Source organism: Melanerpes formicivorus, unplaced genomic scaffold, assembly GCF_026170545.1.
Source record: "Melanerpes formicivorus ecotype bairdi unplaced genomic scaffold, bMelFor1.0.p_v2 SCAF_24, whole genome shotgun sequence".
NCBI classification, from domain to species: domain Eukaryota; kingdom Metazoa; phylum Chordata; class Aves; order Piciformes; family Picidae; genus Melanerpes; species Melanerpes formicivorus.
The window spans coordinates 12,393,658-12,407,069 of NW_027142376.1; the positions used below are offsets into that span (position 1 = coordinate 12,393,658).

The window sequence follows — 13,412 nt, forward strand, 5'->3', positions numbered from 1 at the left end:
CAGGAACTTGTACAGCAATGCCCAGGGCCATCTGATAGTGCTCGGTGAGGTTCTGCCTTCAGGAGAAGCCAAGGGAATAGAGACCAAGCTGTACACAAAGCTGCCTAAGTCTTTCATCTTGGCATTCACCTGAGCAGCCTTTTTCCTCTCCAGTAGTTTTACTTCTTCAGCTTGATCTCTGTACAGCTGCTCCAGCAAAAAGAATGAACAATGATCTGGTCAAAGACTTTGAAGGACAGCAGAGCACGACACTGAGCAGTTCTGTAGCTGGATATGTAGATCTGGGGCTAGAAACCATCCCAGATTTGACAAATCAGTGAGAGCAGTCAGCTGGAAGCCACCTCCGCTGCTACCCATATGCCAGGAATTCAGCCAGTGGCCTTTCGTCCTCTCCTTTTAAAGCAGGTTAAGGTTTTCAGGCAGCCAGGCTCAAATTCAAGCAAGTGCTGTTTACTTTTTGCATCTTAAGGGAAGGCCTTGTCTGGGTAATACAGAAACACACACACAGATTTGCCATGAAAAAGCTCACATTTATTTGATTAAACAAAAATAAAATAAACTGCATAGGAACATTTTAAAGTCCAGAGAGACACTGACTTTGTTTTAAGGCTGCCAGTAGCTGATACATCATCTCCTTGCTACATCCTTCAGCCTTCCCTATGGACCACAAAGATACATTCAGAAGCCTCCGTTAACACAAGGGTTCTAACATTCTGCTCACTTATTCTACATCAGAGTTTGCACACAACCTGTCATGCTTTCTTCTCTGCGCCGCTCAGCATCTGACATCTATAAATTATGCCACTTGATTTTGTCCAAGTAGAAATGTGATGCCCTTTTTTTTTTGGAGCATGGAAGTTCTTGTCACAACCTGTCTCATTATCGATTAGATGTAAACACTGAGCAGCTCATTAAAAGCAGAGCACTGTCTGTCCTGCTGAGACATTTTTACTCTTCTAAGAGCAGCATGACTAATCGCTACAGTAGAAAAGAAGCACCTGCAACAGAAGAGGAAACTACAAGCCCAATCAACTCAAGATGCCTAACATCCAAGGACTGAAACAAATCATTCTGGATGCCAAAGCAAGCCTGTACCAAGGCAGCACTACTTCTACACTGGTAATGAAGTTTTTGTAAGATGAGGCCATACATCTACAGTCAACTGAAATTAAGGGAGAGAAAAAATACACAAGTTGGTGACATTGATTTCATGCCCATGGCCTCAATTTTGTTGAAGACTTCCATTTTCTATGCAACTTCAGTTGCAGGCCTGTGTTCAGCACCCTCACTACTCCAATGGATTGTGTATGAGCCAAGCAGCACACAACAGGTAATGCACACTTACAAGAGTCACATACAGTAAGAAACCCCCACCAACTCAGGTGACTAAGGACACCTTACAAACTAGTTAAAAACTTGAGTTATTTTAGAAAAAGAAACTAAAAACAAAACCCAGAAACAGACATCCTTCCTCAGAAGGAAAAAACTACTTAATTGGCTGAAAAATACTCTACAAACCTATAAAAGTTTTTCTTTCTTTTTTTTAAACTAGTCTGGTAGTTGAAAAGGAAGTTACTTAACTACACTACACAGACACTTAACATTCAGTCAGTAAGGCTCTATGAAAAGAGCTTAAAAAAAATTATCTACCTGAGTTTGTAAGCTGATACAATCATTAATAGAAGGTCTAAGACCATGCAGGTACACAAAGCATTTTTAGAACCATTATTGGTTAAACAATGATGGAAAAAAGATGCCAGTTTGGCTTGTTAACCCGTAAGATCACTTAGAGACATCAATGTACATTTTCCACCATAACATTTACCAAACCCAACACAGCCCACTGTTATTAGGGGTCTCCTGTACCCACTTCTGTCATCCCCTTTTATAAGCAGGGGAGGAAAAAAAGACTTTGATATAGTAATCTGAAAATGTGCTTCTGCAACTTTACTCCACAGGTAAAACAAGGAGCTTGCTGCGTGTCACTGTTAGTTGCATAAACCCCCACATACTGGTTTTAAACTGCCTCTCCTGAGACTGCCTTGAACCTAGCCTGCCCTCCAGAAATGCAAAGTCGATTGCTTTGTCATGGTGGAGAAGATTCCATTGAGTCAAGAAAGCTACTACCAAAAAAGGAATAATAAGAAAAATAAACCCCACCCCAAAAAAAAGACCCCAACCATCACAAAACCTCTATCTTGTCCCTTCAAGCTTTTGATACAGCATTGTGTTTGCAGCAACCGTGAGATTAGTCTTCCCAAACTGGATTTACTTGTAGGCATGCATGAAAGTTTTTCTCTTGTAGAGAAGACCTTAAAGGTCTTACGGATATAAGAACACTGCAAATGAACATGAAGGATGTCATGTCAGCTACTAGCGTCATAATACTGACTAAGTTTACCTTTTCTTCCTTTGTAGTGACAACAGAACAAACTCAACAAGTGTTTCGGGCATCTTGGTCCTGTTTGCCTGAATGTACAAAGATTTGGTTTTATTTACAGATTCTCTAGCAAGGGCAGCTTGATGTGTCCATGGGGAGGCAGCAAAACCAAAAGCAAACAAAAGCAGGAAGTCACCACATTGTACACACTTCTCTCGCTTTCAAATAAAATGCTTGTCCAACAGGCAGGACGAAACCTTCCCCCAAGCAGATTCTCAACTGTTTCTCAAACCTGTCTGATGCTAAATTGAGGTAGATTTGCTTCTGCAAAGTGAGGTAGAACTTCAAGAAAAAGGTAGTGGCATATCTAGTTGTGCATTTTGTACCACAGCAAACTGGGTTTCAAACTCCCAAGGACTCAAAAGACCAAAGGTACAATTATTTGTCTAACACAAGTACCAGTGTTCATTGTTTTTTATACAGCTCCAAACTGTTTGTCTAAATATCTCTATCTTTAAATACCCTATTACCTTTTGGCACCATTTGGCTTACAATCCTTTCAAACAACAAAAAAAAAGTTAAAAACCCAAACAAAAGCAACCAAAAGAACCCCCAACAAACACAAAACACTTTGGCACAATGTTTTTTGAAAACAAACAGAACTGAACAAAGATCTTGTGGTCAAAGTTATGGCCAAGCTAAGCCCACACACCTGCTCTCTTCAGAAATCAATTTTACCTCCAGCTTAATAGACTGGGTTCATTTTCCTGCCATTCCAAGGGCATGCCCCATCCAAATGCCTTGCTCTTCCTCCTGGCTTGATTACATCTAGCCCCAATCTGCACTCAGCCCAGATGTCATCCCTCCCTCGCCTTTCTCTACAAGTTTAAGGTTTATGGGCTTCTCTGAATAAGTTACATTTAAAAGGTACTAAAAAAAGGAGTGAATTATCTGAAGGATGAGTCTGCTTCAGTCTGAGAAAGAACAAGACTGCTTCATAGGCTGAACCCAAACCAGCCATACTGACTGCTGGTAACATTTTGTCAAGCAAAGTTTACTGAGAGCCACTGGTTTAACCTGGCTTAGCAAAATTCCTTTGGGAGTTCTGATAAAGGTCTGTCACTCACATCTGTTGCTCCCCAACATCAGACATAAGAGAAAGAGGCACAAGCTCAATAAGCTCACTTCACCCTTCCCCAGGCCATTTCCACAAGTTCAGATTACTCTGAATGCTTGTTCAGTTTGCAACCCAGCTTCAGAGCCTTGCTGCTTCTCTCTGCACTGTGTATATGATGGTACTGGGGCATTAACCTGAGAGCATGTGTAGCCTGAGAACATGCATGGAAAAAACAGAGCAAGACTTGACTCTTGTTTAAGTATTACTTTTGAAAAGCCCCTATGGGGCATCTGCTGTTGGCATTGTATATTACTGCTACTTATTTTCATTGCATATAAACCACTCCATTTTATAAGCTATGCTACCATTTTTCAATGAGACCAAGTGTGCTTAGCACTATCTATGACAAGGGTAAGGACTTATTTTGGGTAGCTAAATAGCAGTGTTTTTAAAACAAAAAAGCTCCCCAACATATGAGGTCAAACACCAGAGAGGTTTGGTTTGCAAGCAAATCCCACTGAACTGAATAGACAACGACTTAGGAAGAGTTCAAGTTATTCCTCTTCCTGATGGAGCTGGACTGGAGGTTTGTGCAATGGCTCCATACGAAATAAAGGGCAACTTCAGTGTCTGTCACTTTCTACTTGGAGCAGACTGGAGAAGGGCTAAAAAAGGTTTCTGCAAATCCACTAAGTCCTGAATGCACACTTAACTTTTTTTTTTCAATGCTTGGAAAAGCTCCCTTCGAGTCCTAGTGAAGGTTAAGAACTCAACCAGCATTAACACACAAGCATGTTTCTAGCATACTCCACCACTGTCTGGGTCAAGGTATTCAAGAGACCTGGCATTTGTTATTAAGACGTAAGACAAATGCAAGGACACTGCAAACTAAACATTAAAGCTTTTTCAACCAGTTTTCTTTGGTATCTAAGATCTTACAGGCTATTAGTTTTCACAGTCCCAAGCTGCAAATAATTCTTGGACTGAACAAGACAAGACAAACAGAAATCTGTCACAGCTGTAGGCTGCCCTCAAGAAGGCAGGCATGTATGTAAGAACTTGAAAACACTGAAGGTAAACTAGCTCTTTCCCTCCTACCCACGTTTTGAGTGGCCACAGAAATTTATGCAGATACCTGTCATTAAAAGATTATCCTTTGAAGACTATTTTTAAACTGTGCTGCCCTAAGCTTAAGTCTAACAGAAACACTGCTTTGGAGAGTTTGATCCCTCAAGACTCTGGCTGAAAGGCAGCAGTTACTCTATTACATTTAATTTAGGTGGGTTTTCCTCACCCTTCTTTCAAATGAGGTTTTGCCATCTCATCAATCCGTCTTTCTGGTCCTCTAGTTTAAGCCTCCTCTAAAGTGGCAGCTATCTTGGCCTGCACACATCATGGGGATTTCTCCCAAACCCAGAAAGTTAACAGTCCTTGGAGTGGAAAAGCAGCAAGAAAGAAAGTGCACCTTGTGATTTCTCACAAACTAAAGAGCCTTTTGACCTCAGGTCACCCTTGTGCATGGTGGCTAGCAGAGAGATGAACCCTATCCTTGGAGGACAGTTAAGGCTTTTCAGACTTTTTGATAATGACTGTTTGTTTCAAAGATCTTTTCTTGCAAACAGCAAGGTAAGTAAGATGGAATTTCCAAGCCTAAGAGCGCTGGTACATGGATTTTTCCATTGCAGAGAGAAAAGCCCTCTGTTCCCAACGTTAACCATTCTTGTTTGCCACCAAAGGCCTGATCTGGAGGGTGAAGCGACAGCTCTGTCGAGACCGTATCTGCATTAACAGCTAAACTGGAATGCAAGAAACTGAAGAAAAAACCCAAATATTTCCTGGGACCCCAAGTCACATTTTGCTAGAGACCTCTATTCTCAAAAAGAAGTTTCTGCTTCTCAGAAAAGCTGGTTTTATATCCCTGAAAGGGCTAACTTCCCCCTGCCTCCACGTTTCAAAGGATTATATACATTTATTCTATACAAAATTCTTTGGTACTGCCCTGGAAAAAAAGCAGCAGAGTTTCACCTTGATGCAGTTTGCCTTACACTGGTACTGGTAAACTTCCACTTGGATCTGTAGCAAAAGACACATGGAACTACAGTCCCACCTCACTAAAAACTACAGCAGACCTTCCTGAATTTTTCAGGTCCAGTTCTTTGGGGAAGCCAGAAGATGAGAAACATTTCTGTCATGATAGTTATTGCAATCCTCTCTAAATAGACAAAACACAATCCTGTTGACTTCTCCAAAACACACCCTGAATCTCCAAAGCTGTGCTTATTTCTTTTGCAAAAAGGTACCACTTCTAACAAATCCATCAAACATTATTCCCTTACTGTCTCTCTAAGGGGGGGGGTGGGGGTGGGAGGAAGGGCAAGCTAGTAATTTCATAACAAAGTAAGTCAAAAGGGTTTGATTTTCCCTGTTTCAATGCTCCTTGTAACCTCCTCTGTTACCCAGATTAGGTACACTGATAAAAGAAACAGTAACTGAACAAACTCATAATAGCTTTCAGGTGAAAAGGGTAAAAAGAACCTACTAAAGATAGGATATATTAAAGGAAGGTTTTTTTAATCTAAACTTTAGAATGACTGCACTAAGCCACTAGAATGAACAATTTGGTTTAAACTTAAGATTTTGTGCATTTTCATCAGCTTCACTTTGTGCTGTTGGATTACTGTGTTTCAAAAAAAAAAAAACAACAAACAAACAAAAAAAAAAGATTCACACAAATGCCAAAAAGATGCAAAACTTGCTCTTCCTGGAGAGTGAACTCCACTCGCTTTCACAAAATGTTCAAAGTCGCCTGGGAACAGCACGCTGTGCTCGCCAGTAAATCAAACACATTGAGGTATAAAAAGGAGAACAGGAAAAGTTCTCTGCTGCAGCAGCAATTGAAACAAAAAAACAAACACCCCAAAAAAACCCAAATCAAACAAACCAACAAGAGTCCCTCCCCTCCCATATCCCCACCCACTGAACTGCAGTATGGTCAAGAACACAAATTCTTTACAGACACCTACTCCCATTTTCCCCATTAAAAGAGTTACATAGAGCCTTTTTTTTGGCTTAGTCTAACAATTCACCACACAAACCACCTAATGTGCACAGCAACACTTGTTTGTGCATGAAACCCCGTCGGGGGAGAGGTATAACATTCTGAACTGCGAGTGTGTGGGGATGGGGAGGGGTGAGAAACCTGGGAAGGAAGGGAGGACAATATGAGGTAGATAGAATTTAACTTTACAGGCTCACTCCCTGCAGAAAAGGGTAAGTACATTCATCTGTAAAAAAATTAAAGATGAGGTAGGTTTGAATTAACGTTGTATTTTGTTTTCTCTTAGAAGAATTTCCCTGAGACAGCTTCTTCCTAATTCAAACACCTATCAGAAGACAAGAATTCGATTGTTTCCAAAGTCGACCACCACAATCATGCCATCAGGGGTGATGGCTATACCTGAAGGACGGTCCATCTGACCGAAGCCATTTCCCTGAGTGCCAAACTTGCATAAAAAGCTACCATTTGACTCGAATATCTGCACCCGGTGGTTCCTGGAGTCAGCCACGATAATGCGCCCCTCTTGATCCACCGCCACTCCCTGCGGGCGCAGGAACTGACCGTTCCCAGTACCCTCTGAGCCCAGAAAACGTGCGGACTGGCAGTCTGGATGGATGACCAGAAGGCGATGGTTGTTAAAGTCTGTCACTACCAAGTGGCCCTCGTGATTGAAAGTCACACCTCTGGGGGAATCAAAGTGCTTCCAGAGTGCCCCTTCAAAGCCGTACTTGTTCAGGAACATGCCATCAGGCCCGAACAGCTGAACTCGATGATTCCTTGTGTCAGAGACCAGGATCTTGCCCTCTGCATTGACGGCCACATCCCACGGGTAATTGAACTGCCCATTCTTTGTTCCTTTCTCCCCAAACTTCAGAATGAACTGCCCCTCGAACGTGAAGATCTGGACGCGATGATTGTCCTTGTCAGCCACGATGATCCTGCGTGAAACGTCACAGGCCACACCAGCAGGGCGGTCGAACTGCCCCGGGCGGGAGCCCAGTGTGCCAAACTTGTGATGGAAGGTCCCGCATGGTTTGAACACTTGGATGCGATTGTTACTGCGGTCAGCGACAATGATGTAGCCTTCTTTGTCTACGCTGACTCCCCAGGGGCGGCAGAGTTTGCCGTCGCTGTCTCCCTCACTGCCAAAGGAGAGCCCTGGCAGCCCGATGCCTATATAGCTGCGACCAGATTTCACAACGACTTTGAAGGGGCTGTTCTCAATGTGTTGGTTGCACATCATCACAGAAAGCAGGTGTTCTCCCTCCAGCTGTGGACGGTAGCTGACCAGGTAGGTCCCATTCTGCTGATCACTGATGTCTGCCCCAAAAAGGTTTCCATCCGGGCCCATCACCACTGCAGAGATCATGTCGCCTCCCGACAGGCGAGGCTCCCCATCGTGGTCATACCCTATTACTGTGAAAGAAGCCACTTTGCCCTGCAGCGCACGCTTGAGGCCTTCCCCAGTGGCTTTGGTGAGAGGAGCAAAAGCCCCACTGCTGACAAAGCCCATTGATTTAATGGCCATATAGAGTGCCTGGTCAGGGGGAGTGAACATGATCCTGTCATCTTCCTGTGGCTGAAGAAGGCCTCGCACGTTCTTCAGCTCCTGTACCTGAGCCAGCATGCGGTCCCGGGCCAGAAGAATGTCCATGGTACGACCCTCCTCCAGGACCTGCTGAACAGCACTGATGGTGTTATCCAGCTTATTGAGGTTCTGACGTAACTTTTCAACTTGCAAGTAGAGTGACTTCGCCTTGACTTGGCGAATCTTCTCCACCTTCAGAGGAGATGAGGGGGGAGAAAAACACACGTCAGGAAAGACAACCCGTAACACAAACATCTCCTAATGTTGCTCTTCCTAAGAATCAGTGGTGCAGTTGTTGCAGCATGCCAACACAGAACTGCAGAACAAGCCTCTAAGAGCCAGGATGTAGAGAAGCAGAAATTAAGACATTTATCCAAATTCAGGATTATTAATCTCTCCCATTCTCCAGACAAAGCCATACATTCTTGCTCTGCAGATCTCCTGTATCACCAGTGTTACTTGAAAGCAAGAGTCACTTGCTTACTAGCTATTATTTGCTTCTTCAAATGCTGTTCTATTTTCTACTTGCAAGGTAGTACTTGACAAGTCATCCAAAGGTATACCTTAGACTCCAGAGAAGACATTACTGCAGACTCCCAAAATAAAGCAGAGGCTGAAGCTTCTCTAAACCAGAATTGAAATCACCTTCAGAAGGCAGGCTGCTACCACTCAAACCTGAGGCCAGGAGTCAGCATCAGCTAAAGCACATGGTCTCTCGTCATTCCCCTGCTACCAGAACTGTTTTCATAAGACTGAATAAAACTAGACATCTATCTGCAGGGATTTTAGAGTCCTGTTGCTTTAGTATTTTATTGGAAGCACTGTCAATCATGCAGAGCTAGTGCTTTACAACAGGATGCTTTAGAATGTCACTTCAAATGATTCAAAGTTGCTGCCAGTCCCTGCCTGGGGGACTGAAGCAAAGTAAAAAGAGTTTACTTGTAACTATTTTATATAAGCCTATGTTTATCTTTAGTTGTGGGGGAAACAAAAAAAAGCACCAAACAAAAAACATACCACCACAAGGAGAAGAAAAAAACCAACCCACACAGAACAAAATAAAGCCCAAACAAACAAACAAAGGATACTTTAGAGCATAATCAAAGACACCTGCTTTGCACAACCTAAGAAACATGTAATTGCTTAGTTGCTGCAGAAATACATTTCCTTATAACCAAATGCCTGCTCAGCTGCAGAACAGTACAAGCAATGTATTTTAATGAAAGACAAAACTCACTGTCTGGAGACTCCTTGGTTCTACAGTGACCAGAGAACAGATGTACAAACATGCCATTTCATGGCAGGTAAGGCATACTTTTTAAAAGTCAGGTATTTCAATAGATCTCCAAGAAAGGATACTCCAGTATCACATTTGCATCCTGGCTGAAGAGAGTGCAGCAATTTGGGACTGTGCAGGCACTCCTGCTGGAGACTATTCTTTTCTGTTAGCAAAAAAAACCCAAACCCTAAACCACAGAGGGACACCACCTTGAAATGAGAATAAAATGTTTTGGTGTAGGGATAATAGAAGTCAATCCTGCAGATTTTCTAATACTCTTTCTTCCAAAGGACACAGCATAAACAGCTTTGCTGCTGTCCTTTGTTTGAGAAGTGGACCAGGTAAGGAAATCCACATACTACACACCTAAGTCTACAGCAACATATTTAACGAGGTTTTAAAGGCACTCTTCAAACAAGGTGTTAAAAGGTGATCTCCTCTCCAACCAGTACCGAGCTGGGGAGCCAGCAGAGGGAGTGCTCACACAACTTGTGAGGAGCAGGCAGCAGTCCCTGCAGAAACCCAAGCAGCTTTGCAGATCAAGAGATCCTCAGCACAAAGCTGACCAGGGTCAGAATCCAGCATCCTGCCACCCACAGAAAAATGAGTTCACAATAACCTGTTGTGATTCCATATCACATTCCTTGGGAGGCTATCAGTTAAAAGTCACATTTCCAGTTTGAAAAGGTACTTCTCAGCAGTTCAAACCACAAATCTAAGGTGCATACCTTCCAGAGCAGCTCACACTCCCGCTCTTCCAAGGCCTTCTTATGTCTAGTAGTCACTGCTTTGACTTCAGATTGTACCACCTTCGCTTTCATCTCGACCTGCTCTGCCACAGTCTGGGCCTGCTCAATGCTTAGCTGGGGAGAACAAAAAACAAGGCAACACTTAGGGCTCAACCAAACCAATCAGAAATGGACTGCTGCTTACATCTCACCAATCTTCAGCTGAAGGCAGTGACAACTGTTGGGTTTTTATTAGGTCTTAACACATCCCAGAGCCTGAAAACTGACATAGTTTTTTAGTGCATCAATTACATGGAGTTTACACCATCACTGTGTCCTTCAATTAATTCCCTGTGCAACTCCAGCCACCATGCACATAAAACAAGGTACATGCCCAGAAATTCACACTTGTCTTGTCTTACATACAAAAGCCCCAGTTTGCCTTGTCTCTCAAAATGGTTCTGACCACTGTTGTGTGATGGTTCTGCTTCTAGTACGAAGTTATACTGGAGGACAGACTTCTCTCTGTATCTGAGCTGCACAGAAATTCCTCCTAACAGAATGTGAGCTTAATCAGTTTTAAAAGAAAAAGCATTAATACAGTTCTTTACAGCTTGGATAGAGACACAATTCCAGTAACTTTGTAATACTAGTATTTAAAAGACATTTTCTAGTAGTGTTCTGCAAATACACAGAATATATCTGAAAGGAGGAAGTCTCCAAGTTTCCTTGAAAAATCCTTCCCAAACTGCTCCTATTTTCACAAAATGTTGCAGGAAAGGGCATAAAAATCAAGCAAGATGAAACAAGAGCAGGCAAGTCTGAAGAATCACAATTCTCCATTTCAACACCTCTGTCATACAATGAGCCAACATCCAGGTAAGATTGTGAACTTCTAAGAGGTGAAAAAGATACTAGTTTGTTTATTAAAAAATCTAGAGCAAAATGATGCTCTGTGAAAGTATTTGGCCTAGAAAACAGAAAGCTCAGGTAGGATCCTGCAAATACCTGAAGGGAGGGTGCACAGAGGACAGAGCCATTTTCAGTGGTGCCTGGTGACAGGACAAGAGGCAATAGGCACAAACAGAACCTCAGGAGGTTCCCTTTGAACATCAGGAAAACACTTTATCTACTGCAAGGATGGACTGAGCACTGGTGTAAGTGGCCCACAGAAGCTGTGGAGTGTCCTCCTTTGGAGACACTCAGCACCTGTCTGGACATGATAATGGGCAACTGGCTCTAGGCAGCCCTATTTGGGCAGAAAGGTTGGACAGGACCTTCAGAGGTCCCTTGCATCTTCAACCATCCTGGGATTCTGTGACTGTGCCATCAAGCATTTACTTGTTTCTCCTTCCATAAGCTTGACACATCACAGTACTTTATTTTAGAATTTTAATATTAAACAACACACACAAGAGATCTAAACCCCTACCAACACAGGACACAACTGCCCCAGAGTGCTTCCAAAGAAAAAAGTATATATAAGCAGCTTAATGCAAGTTGCTGACAACTGATAATGGAACTCAAACTCACCTTCATTTTTTGTATTCCATACTGAAAGCCATGAAAATAGCCAGAAGCATTTAAATATTGCATTTTAGACTTGACAACACCTTGCCCTCGTTCTGGTCTGAGTCCCTTCAGAACTTGAGCTGTTTCAGACTGGGTAGCTAAGGAATACTCTGGCAAAAAGCATCTTTAACCTTCAGAAATATAGGCTTGATAAAATGTCATTCAAGGCTTTACTGTGCACTCAGAGCCTTGTGGAAAATATCATCAGCCTAATTCCACCTATGAATACACACCACCAATCTAAGAACCACCCAGTGCAACAATCTATGGACTACCCAACGTGCTCCAGCTTTGTCTAGGAAATCAGAGAAGGCTTTTTGTTGTTTTCCAAGTCTGATCTGGCAAGCTCAGCAGCATCTAGTTTGTGTCAACAATGGGAAAGCTAAGATATAAAAATAGAAGCATACTGTTACTTGGACACTTCCATTCCAGGGAGTTATTTTAAGACAGCTAGTCTGAATTGGATATATCTTTCTGGGACACACAGGGAGTGGAGAACTTATTACTCTCTGGGGACAAGATGAAGACAATTCTGAGAAAGTCAGACAAGGCAATGTTTCTGTTCTTTAATTCAAAGAAGTGTGCAAGCTGGCAGAGGAAAATAGGAGTGCTGCTCACAGCCCTTGAAGGAGAGGGCTCAATAAGATAGGCATGTCTCCACAAGGCATCTCCCAGGCTACAGCCACACTTGCTACCTTCTAAACAGGAAATGGATCCAAATTCATGGAAAGCCTAGATATCCCAGGCCCACTGGAGGCAGACCTGACCTGCCTTCACACAAAGCTTTTGGCTGATAAATTTGGCTCAATTTCAAGCTGACAAAGTGAAAAACCTCATTACAACTAGCAAAGCAGATGAAGCCACAAGATGAAGGATTCATACAAGCTTTAGATCTGAGTCCTATCTGGAAGAGTCTGTACAAAAGACTGTCTTGCCTCTATCAATGTTTATTTTAACATTGAAACATAGAACCAGCTTCTACTGCAGGGCAAAGGTATGTACTTCCAAAACAAACCAGGATTCTTGCCAAGGACAGCAAAACACCCTCTCCTTGAGACATGTTAGGGACAATAGGTTATCCACTCCTTCACCAAGCACATCTCTGAAAGCAGGTAAATCTTGGTTTGTTTGTCTGAGCTTTCTGTACAGCAGTACCCTTTCAGACAGTGGTCTGGGTATGTTTTCCTCATACCTTACAACCAAGAGCAGTTTCAACTTTCTTCACAATTCTTCACTAAAACCAGAGTCCAGCTTAATAAGAACTCCACCACAGCAAGAGAGGTATTAATTCCCTGCGGACTCTGTTGTCTATCACCTGTAGGAACTGGAAGGGCAAGTGACTATACTTCATAGCACAAGGTTTCCTACCAACAACTTGAATCATCATCTGGATTTATCTTTGCCTGAGTCTGGACAGGTCAGATCAGTGAAGGATTCCCAAAACACTAAGGCTCTAACTTTGTTGCAGGTATTGGTAAAGTTTTGGTAACATTCACATGACTCTGCACTCTGTCAGAACAGGCTAGAACAGCCCAAGGATGGATGACCAGCATCAAAACATGCAGCAGTAGGCAGTGGTATTGCACGTGGGGGTAAACAGCAAAATACAAGTATCTGAACCAGCAGCTGGAGCTCCAAGTACAAATTTGGTAAGCCTTCTTTACGTGGAAATACATTGTTCTCTTTGATT

The 13,412-nt window shown here is 42.7% G+C and overlaps 2 protein-coding genes across 3 annotated transcripts in view; one reads left to right on the forward strand and one right to left on the reverse strand.

Moving 5' to 3' along the window:
• Positions 1 to 6,919, forward strand: part of CNOT10 (CCR4-NOT transcription complex subunit 10) — a 39,058-nt gene extending 32,139 nt beyond the window's left edge. Inside the window, exon 20 of the transcript XR_010989068.1 lies at positions 6,842 to 6,919. The gene's annotated coding sequence lies outside the window, so the exon portion shown is untranslated. The remainder of the gene's footprint in view (positions 1 to 6,841) is intronic.
• The window catches only part of TRIM71 (tripartite motif containing 71), a 62,216-nt gene continuing 49,313 nt past the window's right edge, over positions 510 to 13,412 (reverse strand). For both annotated transcript variants that reach the window (XM_068152918.1, XM_068152919.1), the window contains exons 4-5: positions 10,151 to 10,285; positions 510 to 8,335 (exon numbers count right to left, since the gene is read on the reverse strand). In XM_068152918.1, the coding sequence (XP_068009019.1) occupies positions 6,884 to 8,335; positions 10,151 to 10,285 (1,587 nt within the window). In that variant the 3' untranslated portion in view covers positions 510 to 6,883. The remainder of the gene's footprint in view (positions 8,336 to 10,150; positions 10,286 to 13,412) is intronic.